General features: G+C 36.3%; 1 protein-coding gene across 8 annotated transcripts in view; it reads right to left on the bottom strand.

Moving 5' to 3' along the window:
• Positions 1-19,831, bottom strand: part of PDE10A (phosphodiesterase 10A) — a 362,722-nt gene that overhangs the window by 229,985 nt on the left and 112,906 nt on the right. For 5 of the 8 annotated variants that reach the window (XM_030929478.1, XM_030929471.1, XM_030929470.1 and 2 more), the window contains one exon: positions 5,810-5,938. The exons of 2 other annotated variants lie outside the window; for them this stretch is intronic. In XM_030929478.1, coding sequence (XP_030785338.1) covers positions 5,810-5,938 — 129 coding nt within the window. Of the gene's footprint in view, positions 1-5,809; positions 5,947-19,831 lie in introns of those variants that run through there. One more of the 8 variants, XM_030929475.1, reaches the window with a different exon arrangement.

Raw genomic sequence — 19,831 nt, 5'->3', positions numbered from 1 at the left:
ATAATGGAATATGCCAAATAACTCTTTATAGATAAATTCGTATCAACTTTATCTTCTTTCTAGTTACCAGATGGTGGACTCATGTTTATTTATAATTCAGATCAAGGCATTCAACACATTTTCTGGTTTCCATTACCAAAAAATACAAATAAAATATATGAAAATTCCATGTAAGAATGTAATTTCAACATCTGAGACAAAAAAATTGAAGGAAAAAGCGAAAAGTGTCCAAAATTAGGTTCTATGCAAACCATTTCAAAAATGTGGTTTTCTTATCATGAAAATATACTAATAGTTAATATATTATTTATTAGTATCCCACTTACTAAACCTTCCAACACTGCACGTTTTGGCAAAGTAATTTATGCCCCATTAATTTAATATCCTTCTTCCTTATATATACTAGCACAGAAACCATCTGTTACATATTAAACCACACAAATGCAATTTAATCTGAATTTTAGACTATCAAATTGTAGGTTTAGGGGGCATAATTTAAATCCTACTTATTCTAAGAACAAAATATCTAACTGCTTTATTCGTATGAAAATTAAATCCCAATTCTAGAATCATTGAAAGGAAAACATATATAATAACTACATTATTTGAGAAAGAAAGAAAACTTCATTTGTTGAAAAAAACTTAAGGTATCAGGCAGCACAAATATTTTCATTATTAATTATCTGAATTCATAGGTACAATGATAGTGATATGGTCTGTTGTTGAATATTTCAGACACAATCATAGTAATAAAAATTACTGACTGCAAAAGGTGGCATTCTACTTACAATTCTTAAATGATTGTGGGTTCATTAATCACCCTCTGGAACACTCAGTAACTTACCTTTAAGAAATTAATGTTATAATTACAGTTGAGGTTTTTAAGAAATTAATCCACTTATTTTAAATATTATTCTAGTACAAAAAGATGCCAAATATAGTCATGCTACCATCCACTTCTTCATGCACCCTTTCTAATACCACCAACACTGTCAACTCATAATTTTTTACATTAGGGGCCAAAAGGAGACACTGCTGATTGTCAAGGTAACTCATGATTCTTCCTACATATAACTGAAATACTGGAATGGCATTAGTGGTGGGAAATTGTTTTCCATTTTAGAATATTCTTATAAGAAATGCAAAACAATGGACCTTCATTGTATCTTAATGTTTAATAATATATTTATACTTTGTATAAATATAGATGTGTAAATGTTAAATCATTTAGTAATCTGAGTCTTGAAGGGTACCAGCTGGACAAAATTTACTGTCAAATTTATTTTGCCTAAAAATACAACATTTAGTGGGCAATATATGCCTAGATAATTTTCTTTTTTTTTCCCAAGTTTTTTCAAAATGAATGTATAGCTGTTTGATGAAACCTGTTTAAAACTCTGCTTCGAAGCTATATTTTATTCTGAGGATGTGTCGGTCTTAATGCTTTCTGAGGAAGTTTTTATATATTTCCTAAATGAGTACAACAGGTTATAAAATAAATAAATGCAGTCTCTAATTTCCATATATCACTGAAAAAATGGTGGTTTGGAATTTAGGTTCAGAGATCAACTTTTAAAAGGCATTTTTCCTCTCAACCGTAGATAGAATTTTATGTATCTGAAATGAAAATGCTATGAAAGCAATATAATTAAACTGAAGAGTTAGGAAAAAAAGACTCTGAAATTTAAATCTTTGAGGACTTGTCACGTTACACATTTCCCAAAACCTCCTTCTCCCTGTCTGTTGAAACAAAATAGACAGTAACTTGCTGTAATCTCCCCTTTCTCTGTAAGACTCTTCCCTGACAGGGAAACTACCAGTTTGGACTTTGCTTAAACCCACTGCCAGACTAACTAGAAGAAAGCAGTAAATTACAACTCCTTCCTTCTATTTGTAGACTGAGAATGCTTTAACAATTTAATAATCCCAGCACCTAAACAGAACTTGACACACAGTTTGCTGAATGAATGAAAACACAAGGGACCTGTGGGAATTAAAATACATATGGGCCAGGAACAGTGCAGTACGGCCAGTAATCTCAGCACTCTGGGAGGTTAAGGTGGGGGGATCACTTGAGGTCAGGAGTTGGAGACCAACCTGGCCAACATGTTGAAACCCTGTCTCTAACAAAAAAATACAGGCCGGGGGCGGTGGCTCACGCCTGTAATCCCAGCACTCTGGGAGGCCAAGGCAGGCGAATCGCGAGGTCAGGAGATCGAGACCATCCTGGTTAACATGGTGAAACCCCGTCTCTACTAAAAATACAAAAAATTAGCCAGGCGTGGTGGCGGGCGCCTGTAGTCCCAGCTACTCAGGAGGCTGAGGCAGGAGAATGGTGTGAACCCGGGAGGCGGAGCTTGCAGTGAGCGGAGATCGCCCCACTGCACTCCAGCCTGGGTGACAGAGCAAGACTCCCTTCTCAAAAAAAAAAAAAAATACAAATAGTAGCCGGGTGTGGTGGTGTGCACCTGTAATCCCAGCTACTCCAGAGGCTGAGGCAGGGGAATCACTTGAACCTTGAGGCAGAGGCTGCAGTGAGCTGAGAGCGCACCACTGCCCTCCAGCCTGGACGACAGAGCAACACTTTGCTGAAAAATCAATCAATCAATCAATCTATTTTATAATATCTTCCCTCAAGAGGCTATTAAATGAATATGAGGGAGAGAAGCATAAAAATAGCTCTGTGTCCCTGTAGTATGAGAATCAAATGTAGCGACCCTCAGGCTGTTTCACTTGGAGGTTTAGTATTTAACCCTCCCTAATTCATTCATTCATTCAAAAATGTGAGGAATACAAAAATTACTATGATACACGCAGTTCATGCCTTCAAATTGATCTCATAGTAAGTGTCTCATGATTCTATTGAGATTCAGATGCTGGACCCTTGATGATCCTTCTGCTTCCCTTTGCAAGTTTAGTCAAATATAAATCCATTTGAAACAAAATAAAAATTCTGCTACGATACTCAAATCAAACATGGTCAGTGTTCACACTGCTGACAGTTGTTTTTTCCTTTTATTATTATTTTTGACTTATAATAATTGTACATATTTATGGGGTACAGTGTGTTACATGGTTTTACTTCATTGTCTTTTTTCTAAATGACAAAAAATGAAATAATTTAGATAGGCTTGTCTCATTTTCAACAAGCTAGCCTCCAATATCTTCCATCTGTCACAGTTTCTGTTTCTGGTTCCACTCATGGAAATAAAAACACTTCCTGAAAATCCTTTCCACAAAAATTTTCTTCCTCAAAAAGTTTTCAGTGAAGCAACATGGAAGGAGAATGAGGCATACTTGAGAACGGAACTTTCTTTTTGTTTTGGTTTGGTTTTTTGTTTGTTTGAGACAGAGTCTCTCTCTGCTGCCCAGGCTGGAGTGCAGTGGTGTGATCTCTGCTCACTGCAACCTCCAGCTCCCAGGTTCAAGTGATTATTGTGCCTTAGTCTCCCAAGTAGCTGGGATTACAGGCATGCGCCACCACGCCTAGCTAATTTTTGTGTTTTTTAGTATAGACAGCATTTTACCATGTTGGCCAGGCTGGTCTCAAACTCCTGACCTCAAGGGATTTGCCCACCTCGGCCTCCCAAAGTGCTGGGATTAAAGTCATAAGCCACAGCGCCCAGAGAACAGGACATTTTTTAAAGAAACAGGAAGAAACAAAAGAAGGGAGGAAAGGATGAAGGGAGGAAGCCTGGCTTTTATATAGGCCTCAAGGGCCATCCTACAGAATTTCACTGAACATGAAGCGGTATATGATGAGATACATTATTTTGATGAACACCCTCAGAAGACAGGCTGACAGGGATTTTACTAGGCTGCACAGTAGAATGTAAAGTTTCTTTGTATATACTTCCACTGCTTGTATCCCTGTTTACTGCTGATGCACTCTGCTAGGTGGTTCTGTGCCTATTCCCACAACTAGATGGTAAACTCCAAGTTACATCTCACTCAGCCTCTTTCCACCATCCTTAGCCCTCTGCAAGGTCAAATAAAAAACATTTCCTTATAAGAAAAAAAAAGTTAAGTGAGGAGGACAATAACTGAGTAGGGTTTCAGTTACACACTGCTGGTCTTAATAATTATTTAGCTCTTCTGCACATGTGTTCAATAAAGTGTTATTTGATAAATATAGGAAACAAAGATTTGGGAGGTAGGAAATGACACATTGACATGTTTATAAAAATTCAGGAGTTAGTTTTCATGGCAGCACTACTATAGGTAGAATTTTTCATTTTCTAAGACCTGTATTCAATTTCATATCCCACAAAGACCATATATTCTTACACTATACTATTATCCTTCATTATATAGCAAGTTGAAATTTGCATCTTTATTTATCAACTGCTTAAGCAAAGCTGAGCCACACTTTTCAAAGTGTCAAACATTTCAACTGTTTTCAAATGTTTGAGGTTTATAAAAACTAAATTATGTTTTGTCAAGCTTTTTTTAAGGTTATTAAATGTCAAGATTGAGAAGACAATGCCTGTTTCTGACTTATTATTTCTCTTCTCCCCTCCCTCTCAATCCACACTTACAGGCATACACGTACAAACACATTTGCATACACATACTTTAAAAACTACTTCATATTTCAGCACAAAAGCCCTCATTAAAAAAAAATTACCACTATAAAAAATGAATAACGAAATTTCAGAAACTTTAAAAACTAGTGAGGAAAATTACCTTTACTTCTAGCACCATAACATTTTAATAACAATGATACATTTTTATTCATTGTTATTAGACATTTTAGAACTATAAGATAACACCTTTTTACATTAATAAAATTTCCCCCAAAATAGTATTTTTGTGTTTTTAATATAAAAGTTATACAACAAACCTGCACATTCTGTACATGTATCCCAGAACTTAAATTTTAAAAAAAGTTATACAGTCAAAAACACATATAAAATTGTCACAATAAAAACAATATTCACAGAAATAAGTTTAGCCAAATATAAATCCACTTGAAACAAAATAAAAATTATACCACAATATTCAAATCAAACAATCCAATATATTAATATACATTCAATTTGAGGAAAAATTCATTTTGCTTCACATCCCCTTTGAGTCTTTAGTTGTTTATTCATGAATATAACTGCTTCTTAAGCAGTCTCTGCCCTAAAAATACATGTGTTTCAGAGACTAAGAGAACAACATGCAAAGAGACTCCTACTGTAGAAAGCTACTTTGCAGAAAATTTAAACCACGATGTGCTTAAAATGCCATGATCTCAAAAGTTAAAACAGTGGTCCTCCACTCCTTTTCTCATTTCATGAGAGTTTAGATCAAAAAGATATCCCTGTTCTTTTACCGAAAGTTTACTGATGGCAAATCTAGAGTCTGAGTATGAAAGAAATGCCAAGTCTACAGTGCTTTCCTAATATAAAAATTGTTTTTATATTGGCTTCTTTTTGTGAATGATTTCTTTTTGTAAAACACTTCTCTTTATAAAATATAATAAGTATATCTTTGAAATATATACTATGAATAATGTTTAGCTCATCACTAAAAGTAATCTTTAAATAAAATCAAGTATAATATTGACTTCTGCATTTTTCAATATGGTTGTATCTTAATCAACTGAATTCTCAAAATTTGCCAAGTTTTTATTTTTAATTAGTCAAGGATCTTTCTTTTGCATTTATTTGTTCTCTAACTTATTTTATCTTTTTAAATGGAGTAACTCTGATAGAATTAAAATGGTAATTTTTGTCTATGTTATATTTCGCTCTCTAGAATATATTAAATGCTTGGTCTTTTGCGGTAACATAGAAAAAGTTGGTTTAAAATGAGATCTTACCTTCTGATTTGTTGTTCTTCCTCTTCAGCCATTTCTCTACTGTCTCTGCACTAACACTTTCAGATACAAATTCATCTAATACCTGGGGGTGAAGAGAAAGATATGCCTTCACTTTTTCATCTGTCAAACCTGTAAAAGAATTGAAAAGAATAAAATTCACCTATACAACTTCTTCACATAAATGAAATATGGTATAGTATCACAACACATTATGCTAAGACCCAGCAACCTCTCTTCTAATGGAGAGAGGGCTGGAAAGAGCAGGAAGGGGAAGTTATTGCTTAATAGGCACAGAGCTTCTACTGGGAGTGACAGCAAACTTTTGGAACTAGACAGGTGAATACTGCCCAACATGGGGAATATACATAATGCCACTAAATTATATGCTTAAAACAGCATATAAAATGGTTAAAACACCATTTTTCATATATGTGTGTGTGTGTATGTGTGTGTATGACCACAATAAAAAAGAATGTAGTTAGTTTAGCAATTTTAAACTACAGATATTACATCATGTTACACAGTTGTTTCTAACAATAAATTTCAGAGTTATATATGAACCAATGCCAAGAGCCAATGCGGTACATTAAGGCTTACAGAGTACTTATTTTTTCGGTATATAGTTACCATAGATTTAGTGGTCAAAGCAAGTGAAACTCTAGCAAGAGTAGTAAACAGGAAAATCTAGCACTGAAACATTATAGGTGCTAAAAAATGATTTAATACATAAATGAATAAATTTTTATCTTTTATTGCCTTACGACACAAATCCTTTCTTTTTCTCAAAGGCATTAAACCCAGTGGTATAACTAATGTTCAGTTCAGAATAATCTTGACATTTATTCATTAATATTCTGTGTATGTAGTCAGTTTCACTGAAATAGTTTTCATAGTCTAATGATAAACATAAGATTTACATATACATATGTAATGTATATGTAAATATTATGTAATGTATATGTAATAATGTATATTACATATACATTATATATAAGATTTTCAAACAAAGTATTTTCACATGCTTTCACATCTTACATATAAAGTATATGTTTTCAATCTGGTGCTTTGGGTTGGTATGCCATTTCATTAAACAACCCCAAACACAAACAGGCTTTGAATAATTATCCTTCAGTGACGGGAATTATTTTTACTACTGTATCTTTTCTGTGAATTATTTGAATAAACTACCGTTTTTAGGGATGGTTAGGTTTAAAAAAAAGGCAATGAAAAACTGCACTCTGAGAAAGAAAAGAAGGAAAGGAAGCATATCTTTATGACTCCAGGGAGTAGGCTGTATGTTTTCCCAAACAGACAAAACAGAGAATTCATATGTGTTAATTAATTCTGCTGGGAACTAAAGTCACAACTGTTGGGATTCTGCAACAGAATGGTATAACTGAAAAGGAAAATGACTTATTTCAATGAAATTGGTAGTTAAATAGTCAATTTAAACACACACACACACACACACACACACAGAGCTGTATAAGACAAATGAAAGTAAGACCCCTGGCTATATTCACCTGCAAAAGGGCCCCAGTGGTGTAAAATTCAGTGTGAGAAATTCTATAAAATGCTAAATATAATTGACTCAATAAAGTAAGTACTCTCCTGACACAGCAAATTATAGTCCCTAGAAATAAAAGGTGCAGGTTACTACAGTAAGCTGATAGCATACTTGACCTTTGAGAAGACAGATAATGCAAATTTCATGCTCTCCTTAGGTCCTCCATATTCAGTATTGACTCCTTCTTAAAATTTCTTTCTGCCACTCCCATGACACAAGGCTATAGAATTTTTATCCTAACTTTCTAATTGCTCTTGAATTCTGCTTTCTCTTCAACAATCCATAATGATGACACCAAAATCTAAATCAGGAATCTTAACATATTTTTAATCTCCAGTCTAGCTCTTTTCCCATCACCTCAAGCTCCATCTTAAGTCAAAACTACATGAGTTATTTCCTTCTCACTTGTTCCCAAAGAGATTGTAACTCTTGGTTTTCCTTTTTGTGTTACTATTACTCTACATTTTCCCAGAAACTGAGGCTGAAAAACATAGTAATAACTAATTCCTCCTTGTCATCTCATTTCATCTTAGTGCATTACCATATGAGTCACATTTGCCAAATTACATGTCAGATAAAAGATGTGCATCCAAAATAAACAACAAAAGAAAAACACTCTTAAAACTCAACAATAAGAAAACAATCAACTCAACTGAAAAACGGGCCAAAGGCCACTTCAGTAAAGAAGACATAGATATGGCAATAAACATTTTAAAAGATGCTCATTTGTTCATCGTGAATTGAAGTTAAAACAAAAATGAGATTATATTACACATCTATTGGAATGGCTAAAATTAAAAAAAAACCTGACAGTACCAATTGTTGGCATGGATGCAAAGCAACAAAAATTATCATTTAATCTTGATAAGGATGCAAAATGCTACAGTGACTTTGAAAGACTGTTTTGCAGTTTCTTACAAAGCTAAATACAGTCTTTCTGTGTGACCCAAAAATCACACTAGTAAGCATTTACCCAATCGATATGAAGACTGATGTCCACACAAAAACCTGCATGTGTTTTTGGCAGCTTTACTCATAATCACCCAAATCTGGAAGCAATCAAGACATTCTTCAATACGCAAATGGATAAACAAACTGTGATACATCCATACGACTAGATATTTCCCACTAAAAAGAAACGGGCTAACAAGCCATGAAGTAACATGGATGAGTCTTAAACACATATTGCTATGAGAAGAAAAGTCAGTCTAAAAAGGATACACATTATACAATTCCAACTACACAACACTGGAGAAAAGGCATAAGCTGTAGAGGTAGTAAAAAGATCAGTGACTACCAGGAGTTCAAGGGGAAAGGGCAAATTATGAATGGTAAAGTACAAGGGATCTTTTAGGATGACAAAACTATTCTGTAAGACACTATAATGATGAATACATGACACTATGCATTTGCCAAAAATCTGTAGAACTTTATAGCACAAAGAATAAACAACCATGTATGCAAATTTTTAAAAACTCACTTATAAGGTCAGGGCGTCTCAGGATGGAAAGCATAATGCAACAAAAGAATCTAAATGTATTACACACATATAAAACAACCTCCCTGAAGCCGGTGGCAGAGGATAAGGTGCTAACCTATATAACTTTGAAAATAAGTGGGGTCTGTGAGAATAAAATGCAAAATAAACTGTACATATGCACCACACTCTAGTTGGTAAAGTTGTTGTACCAAGAGGGTACAGTTTAACACTGGTCAGTTAAACAAATGAGTGGCAGATGGTGGGAACAAGATTTCTCAATGGTAGCATGGGATGTTACAGATAAACAAAAGGAAGAGTTCAGAATGATCCATGTGGTAATGAATTAGAGTTGGAGGTATCAGTGAACTCATGTATGACAATACAAATAAGAACGGTTACATATAGGTATACTAGTAGATACGTATATCTCGTAAATACACACAAGTCTCACTTTGCTATGTTAGCGGAGAGGACCTAGAAGCAACAATATCCTGGTATAATTGCATATATATAGCACCTAGAGCTTGGTTGCTAGTACCAGTCTACAACAAAAGGAACCAAGACTCCATGAAGAAACAGCTAAATTTAGGGTAAGAACAGAAAATACATAAGCTTGGAGTAGCCAATGATTTAAAATTTGCTGCCAGTAAATCGCACAGACAGACTAATACAGATAACTATTCCGAAGTAATTGTGTATATTTGAGCGAGTATATTTTAAAATATATCATTCATACTAATAAACGACCTCCTTTCATCTACGTAACATTTTGCCAGAGTGCAAACAGATAAAACTAATTAAACTGACTTTCATCTTCATTTCATTTTTCAACAGTTGGCAGGAGTACTAATGAGGATGGGCTGGTTAAAAGTAATAAATGATAGAAGAGAAGCACATGGTTATTGATAGACTGATCAGGGTAAGTTAGGAAGAGCTGATGAATTTCATTAATTTTCACAATGCAATTCGCAAGTGCCCATGGAAAATGTCATGAAGAATTACAATCTAAACAAAACCACACTGAAAAGCAGAGTGGTACATATAGCAGTTAGATTTAACACTGACCTGAAGATACGTAACAAAAGGCATAATAAAGACTGATGAATATTTTAGTACAGATAATTGCTTCTGTGGCTAACAGCCAGCAATCTGAGGGGTAGATAATAATTAACTTTATTTTCTTGCTGAGTAATTCCTTTAAAGAAATAGATAAACATCACATCAATATCTCTACTTCAACGTTTTGACATTGAGACACAGAGCAGTGATGAAAAGGACTGGCAACTTTGAGTTTCCATGCACAGTAATGCAAAATATCAGTAAAAAAATAATGTCAACAATGATACATTTTTGTATCTTTGTTGTTAAATATAGTAGCATTGAGGCTACTTTTCTCCTGTCTTCACAGAAATCTTACAAGCTTCTAATAATGTAACACATTATTATGCTACCCTTTTGGTTTTTGCTTTCTACAAGCCACAAATTCAACTCTTTTTCAGATGAAGATTTTGCATATGTACACATATGTATAAATATACATTTAAAACTTTTATCAAACCACACAAAAAATGTAATGGCCCTATGTACTCAACAGCCAGCTTCAACAATTACCAATTCATAGCCAATATTTTCCATCTCTACCACCTACTCTCCTCTCATATAATTTCAAAGCAAATCCAAGAAATTATTTTAATATATTAATACATTTCAATATGTATCTCCAAAAGATAAAACTATTCTAACCATAAATGCTACTATCACACCTAAAGAGACATTATTATTTTTAATTCCATCAGAAATATCCAGGCTTTAAATCTCTTTTTTTTTTTTTTAACAGCTTGTTGGTCTGAACTAGGACACAAGTAAATCAAGTAAATTCAACATGTTGCAGTAGTTTGGTATTTCATTTTTAAAATTATATTTAGGTCTCTCTGGTCCAATAATATTCCCCTCCATCTCTTACTTTCCCCCATTATAACTTATTTCTGAATAAAATAGGTTTTTAGTCCTATGGTTTACTTCAATCTGGATTTTTCTGACTTTATCCCTGCGGGGCTTAGCATGTTCCTCCGCTCTCTGCATTTCTTGAAAATTGACATTAGACCTCAAGGCCTGAAGAGATGTAGGTTCCATTTGGGGGTACAGGCAATTTGGCCAGTGTTACTGCACACTTCTGTCAGAAGATTTTTGTGATATCAGCAGCATTAGAGGCTCCTGAGTGATAAATTCAGTAGGGCTTGACAATGGTGATGTTCCTCATTCTATCATGCCTTCTTCATTTGTTAGCTGAAATAATATGAAGAAAAACTTAGCTTCATCTACTATGTGGTTGTCCAGTGGGACAGTTCATCGAGATCAAACAAGACAAATGCTTAATTTGTTCCCCTCTGTTCACCAGTTTTGAAAATAATGAGTGGATACAGCAATGTTCCGCCATGGGTAAACAACTAAAAAATAATAGTATTACTATGAAACCACATATTTGAATAAATTTGATCTGTTCCTTACATTGTAACTATTACCCTTAACTGGTGCTCAAATTGTCCCATCTTGCAGCCAGGTGGAGGAGCCTCTTCAAGCAGGTTCAGTCACTCTGACAAGAACCCAGCAGATCTCAACAGCTTCCATCCTCTGCTAGTACAAGATATCTTAGGTTCCTCTTGTTCATTTTCTGCCCCAGCTATAGATTCATACATTTTTTTCTCAGGATCCCTAGTTCCTTTCAGTGAATAGAAGTATTCCAATTTCAGGAAAGTGGAACTAGATTACATAATCATTCATTGTTCTATCACACAACAAACATATCAAGTGGGTTTCTTTATCCTTTGAGATATATACCAGTACAAATATACATGTTATTATGGTTTTTTCTGTTTTTGTTTGAGACAGAGTCTCGCTGTGTCACCCAGGCTGGAGTGCAGTGGCACGATCTCAGCTCACTGCAAGCTCCGCCTCTCAGGTTCATGCCATTCTCTTGCCTCAGCCTCCCGAGTAGCTGGGACTACAGGCGCCTGTAGTAGAGATGGGGTTTCACCGTCTTAACCAGGATGGTCTCGATCTCCTGACCTCATGATCCGCCTGCCTCGGCCTCCCAATGTGCTGGGATTACAGACGTGAGCCACCGTACCTGCCCACAATATTATGTTTTAAAGTCACTTGAAATATTCATCTCTCTGTGGCTATGTCACCAACTGAATGCAAATTAGGTTCATTTCTGATATATCTTTAAATGTGTCTTTATAACAATATATTATACTAATAGGCTAAAGTCTTTATTATTTCTGAAGTCTTATCACCTTAATGTCCATAAAATTATTTATTTTAAAAGTCACTTTCAAATCAGAGGTTAAAGAATTATTGCTTTACTCATTATAAGAAATAATGCTAAATTAGTAATCATAGGTACTAAAGGATCTCTTGTAAGAATTAGGCAAAAGCATTTTTCAGTATTAATTCTACCATTTTAATTGTGGAGAAAGATCCCAATTTTGTGTCCATATTAATTTTAAAAACCAGTCAAAAGCATATGGCAAGTATCCAGTATATCATTCCTCCTCTCCCACTATGCCTCTCCCCCATGACACCTGAGTTCTAGTTCCTGCAATTCCATATCACAGTGCTTTTACATGCCCTAAAACAGGTCTTCTTGACCTTAAAAGAATTATTTCCTGCCACATTAAGTATCTTATCTCAAGCCCTCTGTCCTTCCTCAATCACAGAAGGGAAAATATATTAAATTTCCATTATCTCACAGTAACTAAACTCAGCTAGGTTAGGGAAAACCTTAAAAAAAAATCTAAGGTATACGTAACCAATAATCTTTTATTTATTGTAATAATTCTCTCAATTTTGTAATTTCTTCTGTGTTTAGTCCAGATACAAACAATAAGTAAAATCATTTTCAGCTTCTTACAGTGTCAGTCCAACTGTAAGATAAATTTGGGGGAAAACACCACCATCTCATGCTGTTAATTACTGAACTATAATAGTCCAGTTATCAAAGAACAGCTTGAACTGTGAGGGGACTGAAATGCATGTCATATGAGGAGTGGGTGAATGAGTACAAATGTTTAGTTTGAAGAACACAAGATTCTTGATGGGCATTGCTGTTTAATCTGAATGTTATTTAAGTAAAACAGGTTAAGATATTTTTTGGTTTATTCATTTCTTGTTTTGTTTTTTTCCATCCATAAACCCAGGGGGCAAAACTAGGATTAATAATTGAGGAAGTCAGATAACAATTCGACTTCAGGCAGAATGTTTAGGAAACAAGGCTTCTGTAACTGGAATGGGCTACATGAGCAGACAGTGCATCCTCCCACAATTGAAATGTTCAATGAAAGGAAAATCCAGTAACTCTCAGCGTGAGATGGTTTTGTATTTTCCAAGCACCAAAAGATAAGTGTACATATACATTTACGTTAAAAAATCTTATTAGTTTCAAAAGACAATTCCAAAACATATACCAGAATTAGTAAATTTTCTTTATATTCCTGTATAAATAATTCTAGCAACTTAATAACAAAATCTGCCAAGTTAAAACAAAACGTATCTTGTGTCATACCAAGCAGTGTTGTACCACCACAGTGCTCAACAGCAATGCTCTCGTTAACTTGTGTGTGTGTTCTCCCAAACTGCATACAATTGTTCTAGGTTGAATGCATACGCATCTACGTAAAACCTTCCTTTATTTGTCCAAAAGCAAATGAAGGTCAGCAGATGTATAACTTTAAAATCAGGTAAGTTTGCTTTCAGAATCCCAAAATTCAACTTTATACACCTCCTTCTCTGTATTTACCGCTCATGCATCTATACTACAACTGTTTCACCTCCTTCCCCATCAAAAAGATAAAATAGCTAATAGCACTTGTTAATAACAGTTGGCCTACTTTCAATGCTCTCTGCATATAAGATACTATGTTATACACATTACACATACTAGCCCAGTTAAGCCTCAGAGAACTAAGCACGCAACTCACAGAAAATGTTCAAAATATTTACTTAATAAATGAATGATAATCCCCAAAATATACAACAGGAAAATGAAGCACAGAGAAGTTAAATAATCGTAGTAGTTCTCTATTGGCCACAGAAGCAATATTTAGGGTTGGAATGAAGATACAAGCCCAGGATGTCAGCTCTTAAGGCCAAATTGTGTTGTTTCTTCACACTTTCTCCTGTCTGAGCTTATTACACTTTAACAGGAGTGGTATTGGTCAGGGCTACCTCCAATTTGGAATTATATTTTACACATTTTACCTCAAATTATAAACTGAAAAATCTGACTGCTAATCTCAGGCTTTGTTTTTGTTTGTGTGTTTGTTTGTTTGTTTGTTTTTGAGAGTCTTGCCCTGTCGCCCAGCCTGGAGTGCAGTGGTGCGATCTCGGCTCACTGTAAGCTCCGCCTCCCAGGTTCACACCATTCTCCTGCCTCAGCCTCCAGAGTAGCTGGGACTACAGGTGCCCACCATCACGACCGGCTAATTTTTTGTATTTTTAGTAGAGACGGGATTTCACCATTCACAGGATGATCTTGCTCTCCTGACCTCGGGATCCGCCTGCCTCAGCCTCCCAAAGTGCTGAGATTACAGGTGTGAGCCACCGCGCCCAGCCTAATCTCAGGCTTTGATAAAGAGGAGGAAAGAAATCTCTGCAGCAGAAGCCCCCTGGAGTCACAAGACTAGTGCTGAAAATAAGTCTAATTGGAGGATGGAAAGGGAGCGGTCAGTAACAATGATGCCACTTAGCCCCATGCTTCTCTCATTTCATTCCTCCAGCTTGCCAAGCCCTTCCTTTCCTCTCCTCATCCACAGTCTTCACTGCTACCTGCCCTCAATCCCCTCCTCTCTTAGGGCTCAGTGAGACATTTAGTCAATTTAAAGGCAGTTTCACCTGAGCCACCTTCACTAGCCACACACTCTCCACTCACTGTACTATACTCTCATTGTACCCTCCTCCTCTTCCACTTCCAGACATTCATCACAAGCTGAAATCTCCTACTTATTAGTAGGAATTTATTAAACTTCAGCCTCTTCAGCTAGACTATAAACCACATGATCTGTCTCATTCTCTACATGGCACAGTGCCTGGCTCTGGGCAGAAAAAGGGTTAACACAGCAGACTGGACAGAGCACTCCTACTTTGAAAGGCTGCTTGCAAGGTCAGCCCTTGGCTGGCATCAAGGACTTTGGCTCTGGGGGTGTTCCCAGTCAACAGTTAACTGAAGACCAGGCCACTATGCCTAGACTGTTTGTGCAAACAATATGGGTTCATGCTGAACACCTGCGTTCCTTCTGGGAGTCTGGAAGTTTAGAACACACCAGGCAGAGGGTGTGTACATGACCAACCCCCAACAAGAAAACTGGGAATTGAGTCTCTAACATGCTTCCCTGGTAGGTAACACTAGACAAACATTGTCAGAAGTCACTGCTGGAGGAACGAAGGTGTCCTCGGAAGGCTGTGCCAGGTCTCTCCTGGATTTCACCCAGTGCACCCCTTCCTTTTGTGGATTGTCCTTTGTACCTTCGGCTCTCATCAAGTACAGCCTTGAGTACAACTACATGCCCAGTCCTGTGAGTACCTCCAGCAAATCACCAAACTGAGGGGTAATTCTGAGGACCCTAAACACAGAGACTATCATCAATTGAATTAATTAATTAGCAATTATTTGTCTTGTATGATTTCACAGAAGACTAAGAAGGGAGTGGTATAGGTTTGTTTGCTGAAAACTGCCCAGTTCACAAGATCACAGACAGACCCACCAGGAATCCCAAATCCTACAGCAAGTGCCCGAGCAAAAGACCCCTCCTCTCATAGCGTGCTGTACCTACTTAAATTCCCATTCCTGCCCAAGCCTAGATGAGATTTTCTTTCTCTTACTTCTATCTTCACTTTCCTTTTTTCATCTAAATCGTTTAAATACGTAATATGTCACCCTTTACATAAAACTTCATGAACATAACCATTTATATAGCAGTTCTTTCTAACCACTTACTGATTAAGGGATAGATAGGCTCTAAATTTCTTTTTTTTTTTTTTTTTTTTTTTTTTTGCGTGGTTGGGGGGAGCTTTTTTTTTAAAGGCAAAGTCATTTATATGGAATGAATGGAGGTTATCCAGGTGACAGATGTAAACAAATTTTCACTATCATCAAAATAACTTTAAAGTTTTGATAGAAACAAAGAGATGCTGCTTTTTGGTTAATTCCATAGACTAGTACTGATACCATGTTTAACCAAGAAGGAAAAATAGGAAGCAAACTAAAAGCAAATGCCTTATAATAATTATCCTTGTCCCCACATATGTCACCTGAAATAATTTCTTTCTATCCAAGTACATTCCACTGAAAGAGAATTGGCGTATGACCTAGAAAGCAGTTCTCTAATGAACCTTGGTTTAATATACTGCCAGTATTCTGACCTACATAATTGATTACCTATTTCACGTGAATTAACAGCCTAAGGGGTGCCTTAGCTGCAGAGAAGGTATTGTTTCCCACATTCATAATTTGCATTTATCAGAAGATAAATTTCATACTGCTGTATTTCTAAACCAAAGTGAAATTAATTACTTGCTTTCTCTCCTAAGGACATAAATGAAAGTTGCTTTGAACTCAGAAAGTCAACTACAAATTTGAGCTGCTCAAAGTGATAACATACGGATGTGATAGAACTATTAGGAATAAGCTTAAACCCACCAAAATGTACCCTTTCTGTGACTCAGAAAACCAATCTCCACAGTGAAGTCTCAAATGAAGACAAGACATTCAGGCACAGGTTAGGCCATATAAAGGATTCAGTGCTCCCATCCCTTCAGCATAAATATAGTTCCAGATCTACAGTAACTCGGTGGGGGCCTGGGGTTCTGAGTCACCAGATGCTCAAATATAGGCTATTTTCCTTAAGAAAGTCACTTAAATGTCTTGAGCAATACCTTGTAAGCATAGGCAACCAAAGTAAACATGGACAAATGGAATCACATCAAGTTAACAAGCTTCTGCCCAGCAAAGGATACAATCAAAAAGTGAAGCGACAACCCATGGAATGGAAGAAAATATTTGCAAACTATCACTCTGAGAAGGGATGAATAACCAGAATTTATAAAGGGTTCAAACAACTCTATAGGAAAAAACTCTAATAATCCAATCAAACAATGGCCAAAAGATTTGAATAGACATTTCTCAAAAGAAGACATACAAATGGCAAACAGGCATATGAAAAGATGCTCAAAATTACTGATCATCAATGAAATGTAAATGAAAACTAAAATATCATACCACCCCAGTTTAAAATGACTTATATTCGGCCAGGCGCGGTGGCTCACACCTGTAATTCCAGCACTTTGGAAGGCTGGATCACGAGGATCATGAGGATCATGAGGTCAGGAGATTGAGACCAGCCTGACCAACATGGTGAAACCCCGTCTCTACTAAACTACAAAAAATTACCAGGGCATGGTGGTGTGCGCCTGTAGTCCCAGCTACTCTGGAGGAAACTGAGGCAGGGGAATCACTTAAACCCAGGAGGCGGAGGTTGCAGTGAGCCGAGATCACACCACTGCACTCTAGCCTGGGAGACAGAGTGAGATTCCATCTCAAAAAAAAAAAAAAAAAAAAAAAAAAACTTATATTCAAAAGACAAGCAATAGCAAATGCCGGTGAGGATGTGGAGAAAAAGGGAACCTTTGTACACTGTAGAGTGAATGTAAATTAGTACAACCACTATGGAGAACAGTTTGGAGATCTCTCAAAAAACTAAAAATTGAGCCACCATATCATCCAGCAATCCCACTGTTGGGTATATACCCAAAAGAAAGGAAATCAGTATATCGAAGAGATATCTGAACTCCTATGTTTGTTGCAGCATTGTTTACAATAATAGCTGAGGTTTGGAAGCAACGTAAGTATCCATCAACAGATGAATGGATAAAGAAAATGTGGCACATACACACAATGGAGTACTATTCAGCCATGAAAAGGAAGGAGATCCTGTCTTTTGCAACAACATGGATGGAACTGGAGATGATTATGTTGAGTAAAATAAGCCAGGCACAGAAAGACAAACATCGCATGTTCTCATTTATTTGTGGGATCTAAAAATTTAAATAATTGAACTCATGGACATAGTGAGTAAAAGGATTACCAGAGAGGTTAGGAAGGGTAGTATGGGGGTGGGAGGAGGCAGGGATGGTTAATGGGCACCAAAAAAATGAACAAGTGAATAAGAACTACTGTTTGATACCACAATAGGGTGACTATAGTCAATAATAACTTACCTGTACATTTTAAAATAAAGAATGTAATTGGAGTATTTGTAACTCAAAGGATAAAAGCTTGCAGGGATGGATACCCCATTCTCCATGATGTGCTTATTTCACATTGCATGCCTGTATCAAAATATCTCATGTCCCTCATACCTATTATATACACCTACTATGTACCCAAAAATTAGAAAAAATAATTTTAAAAAAAGGAAGTCACTTAACCCTGTAAGCCTCACTGTCCTCATAAACAAAAGATGGGCCCAATAACAGTACCTCCTCCATAGGGTTATAACCCACGCAAACATCTGAGCACATACTAAGTGACTGGTGACAGTCAATTCAATAACATCTATCTTCATCAAAACAGTAGCACCGTTATATCAAGAAATATGAGATTAAGATTGTGAGAGAAATGCCTTCCTGTTAGAAAAGACCATGCTACTCTGTTTTAGATACAGTGATGATAAAATCTCTATTTACCTATATTTAAGAATATTTCATCTAGGTGTGTCTCAGAATCATTAATGGTTTAGATACATCCATGATGCTTATATTGAGAAGTATCAAATCCAAAAACTGTCTAGCTAGCCATCATATTAACTGGAATGTGTACCCAAACTCTAACCTCAAAGACACCGAGACAGCCTAAAGTGAGAGCTTCCAGGCAGAACCCACAGACATGGGTGCCCAAGGCTGGATCCAGCCATTTTGCTACTGGGAACAAGTCAGAGGAATGTGAAGTCAAAGACAAGTACAGTTGACATTTGAACAACAGAGGTTTGAATTGCACTGGTCCTATCTGCCGATTTTTTCAGTAATTATACTGGAAAAAATTTTGGAGATTTTCAACAATGTGAAAAAACTTGCAGACAAACTGCATAGCCTAGAAATACTGAAAATTTTAATAAAAAAATAGGCATGTCATAAATGCATGAAATATTTGTGGAGACCATATGTGTTAATAAACTTATGTTACTGATAAGGCTTTTCTGTCAACATTCAGCCATTCGTAGTTAAGTTTTTAGGGAGTGAAAAGTTATATGCAGGACTGAGCTGGGGCATCAGTACCTCTAATCCCTGCATTGTTCAAGGGTCAACTGCATAAAACAACACTCCACAGACTGCTGGCGGCTAAGACCAGCTTAAGGGAAATATTCAAGCTTGAGAGATGAGCGTTCATGAAACAGTCAATGAATCAAAACAGGGGTATAAACAGGAAAAGAATAAGGGCCCAAGGGTTTGGTGAAAGTCGTATAAGGAAGTCCAGGGCTTCTGCCTTAAAGACAGCTGGGAGGGACACAGTTCCCTTCTTTGTACTGTGACATAGTTCAAATGGTTCTTGAGATGTGCTAGCTAATTTGGATTAAAGGGAACAACAGTCACTAACTTTGAAGGTAACAGACATGTTATTACATTATATGATAACATTAACCAAATGACGAAGACCCAGCTCTGTCACCTGAAAGGGAAAGTGAATTCTCAAGTGCTGGACAATAGCCATGAAATACAAATAAGCCTAATGCTAAGTAAATTCTGCACCTCGGCCACAATGCACGCCATGAGCCTGTGGACAAACGTATCAGCTACGAAAGGTCAAGTAGAACCTTGCCTGGGAGTCTAGAATCACTTTCCACATTTGAAATAAGAATTAAAAATCTATGACTGTCTACTGAGATTTTCAGTGAAGTCTTGATAAATCTTAAAGAAAAAAAAA

This window comes from Rhinopithecus roxellana, chromosome 4 (assembly GCF_007565055.1).
Source record: "Rhinopithecus roxellana isolate Shanxi Qingling chromosome 4, ASM756505v1, whole genome shotgun sequence".
Classification (NCBI taxonomy): Eukaryota; Metazoa; Chordata; class Mammalia; order Primates; family Cercopithecidae; genus Rhinopithecus; species Rhinopithecus roxellana.
This window is presented reverse-complemented; position numbering and strand designations above follow the sequence as displayed.